This window comes from Nicotiana tabacum, chromosome 6 (assembly GCF_000715075.1).
Source record: "Nicotiana tabacum cultivar K326 chromosome 6, ASM71507v2, whole genome shotgun sequence".
NCBI classification, from domain to species: Eukaryota; Viridiplantae; Streptophyta; class Magnoliopsida; order Solanales; family Solanaceae; genus Nicotiana; species Nicotiana tabacum.
Genome location: NC_134085.1, coordinates 127,697,927 through 127,702,262, shown reverse-complemented (window position 1 = coordinate 127,702,262; position 4,336 = coordinate 127,697,927). Strand labels below are relative to the sequence as shown.

Genomic DNA, 4,336 nt, shown 5'->3' with positions numbered 1-4,336 from the left:
GATGTTTAACTTAACAGATACGTAGAGTAATGTAGCATAAACTCTACTAATCCGGTAGAGAAATACTAAAGAGCAATAACTAAATATGGGTTCGGGGGCCACTTTTTAAATACCATCTATTTTAAAGACATTCAGCTAAGACCAGCCCCTTACGAGGCCACCACCAACAACAACAACCCAGTATAATCCCACTTAGTGGGGGTCTGGGGAGGGTAGTGTGTACGCAGACCTTACCCCTACCCTGAGGTAGAGAGACTGTTTCCAAATAAAAACCCGGCATCCTTCCCTCCAAGAACTTCCCACCTTGCTCTTGGGGAGACTCGAACTCACAACCTCTTGATTGAAAGTGGAGGTTGCTTACCATCAGAGCAACCCCTCTTGTCTAGCCCCTTACGAGGCCATTCATATCAATCACCCAATATGTCATCCGATCAGTTGTTATCATGCATTTTGCCCGTTTAATTTTGATAAAATTAAATTAATAAGTTAATGTTAAGTAAATACCTCAAACATGTAGTACTTGATATGGAACTGGAGAAAGAATCCAATTTTTTCTTATAATTACCACCTCTTCTTTTAAAAGTTGTAATGGTAAGACTTAACGTTTGTCAGGACTCTCTTAATCTTCTTGAGAAGAACTTAGGAGTATATTTTAAGCATCGTTCTTTCTTATACTTTTCATTTATCGTTTTATTTTCATCATTATCACCTTGACGAAAAGGATTGGGTTCGTATTTTCGTTCTAATTTCTTTTTTTTTTCGTACTCCTTTTTTAGAATCTCCTGTCAATTGTTATGACTTCAGATATAAATGTAAATTCATGCAATGAGTCAAAAGCATTGTCTTGATAGGCTCGTAAAATTTGACTTGCAAATAAGTAATTGTAACAAGTGATTGTTATGGTAATACAAGAAATCATATTTGATATTTTGCGTCCACAGGAGTAAAAGATATAATTAACGTGTTGATACAATTTAGAGTATGACACAATACATTAATGGATTACGAATTCAATATAGTAGCTAAGCTAATTAAGTAAGAACGAAGCAAAAAAAACTTATTTTCATCTGCAACATGTGATAGTTGACTAGAATTTATAAACAAGACCTACTCACATGATTACATTTTTTCTAAAATTAAATAACGGTAGTTTCGGGAGCAACATACTATGTACTGAATGAGACAACTTTTTAATAGCTACCGATTAAATCATGGCAACAAATTAAATAGGAAGAAATCACCTACCCTTTTTTCATCTCTACTGAAATTTCAAACCCCATTTTTTTCGTCTCTGTTGAGATTTCAAACCCCATTTCCGCCATGATTTTCACACTTTAATAATCGCTACACCGCACCTTCGGTACGTTACTTCTGTACCTACAATTTACATTAACCTACTTTTCTTGATCCAATCTCAGCAGGGAGAATGAGCACAGAGTCTAAGGAAAGACCACCTTTCGTGTGGGTGCAATCAATTTGAGCCATTGAGAAGTTTAACTTTGTTGGCATGGTAGAATTTTCCACCACAAAATCTCCCACATGATATTGTATCCATTTTCCTGGCTCATTCAAAAAATACTGTGCAGTGGCATGTTGACCATTTGATGATGATAATTGAAACTGCACCGGTTTGATATTCCAGCCATGGACTTGTTCAACATTGCAGATTCGTCGGCCTAGTATTTTTCTCGAATTTTTTCCCAGCTGCAGACGAAAGAATAGGCTGTAATTCCCTACTGGGAATTCGAATTCGAGGTTTCCTTCCACTTCTACCCACCATATTTGTTTAAGAAATGCAACTGTACCGAATCTGTGGATTTGATAATATATTAGTATAGTCAGGGTTGGTCGGAAAACGCTATATGTTACATAAAATAAGAACAAATTGGAAAGAGACGATTATAATCTTGAAAGCTTATCAAAAGGATATATATGTAGAGAACTGGTTTTCATTTTTCTCAAACACATGTATTTGACTTCTTATATAAGAGCATCTTTACATGGGATGACAGCTAATGCTAGGCTGAAAAATGGAAACCATATATATAGAATTTGCCGTGAAAATATGCACGCTAGACCTAATATGAAAAAGGTACAACTTATATGCATTGAAGTGTAAAATTCTTTTGCACTATTAATAATATATTTAACACGATGAAGCAGTAACCTCTTTTTATAAACAGTTACTTGTAGACCGTTGCAGTTATCTTTTTGGTAAAATGATAGTATAAATATATACGTGTATTTTATCAAAATTAAACTCATGACTGGGAAAACAGTTCCTTTTTCTTTGTCTGATCTTTGAGGTTCCCTCTTTCAATTCATGTTGATTCAGATGTCAAATTTCGTCCCTTCAATTATTCGAGCTTGATCCTGTGCTTTGCTGGCCACAGTACGTTTTATTAGTAGTAGTAAACTTTTTTTCCCCACGTTTTCTCCAATATCAAAGAAACCAATAGTATAAAGTGTTAAAATAATTAAGCGCTAGTCAAACAAAGTATTCATGAAAAGTTAAAAAAGATAGAATGGTATCCTTGGAAGGATCTCTTCTTTGACAGCTTGAGATGCATCATCTCCACCTCTAATTTAATTTATTTCTTTTTCTTTTGAGTAACTCAACTCCTATTAACTCAAATCTTGATATCAAAGGGCCCGATTAATTCAAACTTGTGATGAAAATTACACTTTAAAGGTAAAACAGATATAACTTTATTCCAAAGGTTCGAACTTTAGGGTAACCCGAGACCCACCATAACGATTATTTTCGTTTGTGCTCTACAACAATTACTGACGTTTTTTACATGTTCGGCTTTTTCATAGTGCTTCTGGCCTGACGAATATCAGCAGCAGCATCTCATACTCCATAATCAAAGCCATCTCTAATTTCTTCATTTACTATGCTACCATACAACAACAACAACAATAAATCTAGTGCAATCCCACAAGTGGAATTTAAGGAGTGTAGAGTGTACGAGCAAACCTAACCCTACTTTACGAGGGTAGAGATACTGTTTCAACTCTTGGTAAAATCGTAATGCTACCATATATGTTAAAATTGAGAAGTGCTGATTTAACTGAAAGGCAGAGAATTAATGGAAAAACCTTGATTCATCAGAAGAGATATGGCTCCAATATCTCCGGTCTTCTATGCCTGTTATCTTCATATCCTTCCACGATATACACACACATACCCCTCTATTCTTTTCCAGCCAAAACGCCTGCAATCATTATTATAATCAGAGCAGAAACTGCACTACAATTAACGTTAAACCAAGGTAGACGAAACAAGAAGAAAGCAAGAAATTTGAATAAAATAACTAGCACTACACATTTTATTGTAAATTCTATTTCGCAAAAAGTACGGGGTTTTCAATCAAAACTCACGAAATTTCTTTTACTCTCTACGTTCTAATTTATATGGCGGAATTCGGATTTGAAAGTCAAACTTCTTTTAGCAATAAACATTACTCGAGAAGAGAGCTGAGAGACCAAAGACAGAGTCGTAGGTACATACCTTGTTGCTGCTGCCAAAGTGATTCGGACGACATAACCTGGCAAATATCTCTTTCTTGGTTAAGCTGTCGGAACATGAATCTTCGTCCCAGAGGTTTTCCACAAGAAATTGAAAATTTTCAGGCAACTTTGTTTCCCATACATAATCAGTCAAGGAAGCTTGACGAAATGTTGTATTCAAGCTAGCAAATTTACAGATCTCAATGGGGTCGAGGTGCGTAAGGACCAAAGCTATGCAGCTCTCTGGCAAATCTTCAAGGCCAGGCTTTGAGGAACCATCACTTGCTAATTTCTCACGATCCTCTAAGCTAGAAAATCCAGCCCCCATATGCAAATATAGCAAATAAAACTAAGTACTAGAATGGGATCATAAAGAGGCCGGGCTTTTATGAGAAGAAAATATAGATTAAGTAAAAGCTACTAATTGGAATGGTATCAAAAATTGAGTAAAGAACAAGGGAAAAAGAACTAGTAGTACTAAAAGAAACTGGAAAAGGGAGAAAGTATAAAGATAGTATGCTTTTGGAATTGAAGACTTTTCAACTTTATAAAGTGTATATATATATATATATATAAGAGAGGATGCATGCTCCAAAAACCAAAACAGTGTTGGGAGCATGTGTCACAGTAATAATTATGCAGGTCACCCTGGGAACATCTGGGAAGGGGTCTTGTGTCATTTTGTTTCGCACTTTTATGAGCTACCAGACATATTGATCGACAGCATCAAATTCTACGTTAACCATGTATCCATCTCTTCTCAACTATGGTTAAGTTAACATAGGACAGATCTAGAATTTTTAGATCGGTATACCACGCTACA

The 4,336-nt window shown here is 35.6% G+C and overlaps 1 protein-coding gene across 1 annotated transcript; it reads right to left on the bottom strand.

Moving 5' to 3' along the window:
* Nucleotides 1-1,043: 1,043 nt before the first annotated feature.
* LOC107811375 (F-box protein PP2-A13-like) lies at nt 1,044-4,061 on the bottom strand. Its single transcript, XM_016636291.2, has 3 exons — nt 3,515-4,061; nt 3,103-3,218; nt 1,044-1,810 (listed from the first exon to the last, which is right to left on the bottom strand). Exons 1-3 carry the CDS (start codon nt 3,839-3,841, stop codon nt 1,390-1,392), a joined length of 864 nt encoding a protein of 287 aa, XP_016491777.1. The 5' UTR covers nt 3,842-4,061; the 3' UTR covers nt 1,044-1,389.
* Between the last annotated feature and the right edge of the window lie 275 nt (nt 4,062-4,336).

Bases quoted from the DNA above. Each gene is read 5' to 3' on its own strand.
- LOC107811375 (XM_016636291.2), bottom strand. From the start codon at position 3,841: ATGGGGGCTGGATTTTCTAGCTTAGAGGATCGTGAGAAATTAGCAAGT. The intron at 3,219-3,514 runs GTATGTACCTAC...TAATGATTGCAG, and splicing joins ACTTTGGCAGCAGCAACAAG to GCGTTTTGGCTGGAAAAGAA. The intron at 1,811-3,102 runs GTTTTTCCATTA...TCAAATCCACAG, and splicing joins ATCTCTTCTGATGAATCAAG to ATTCGGTACAGTTGCATTTC.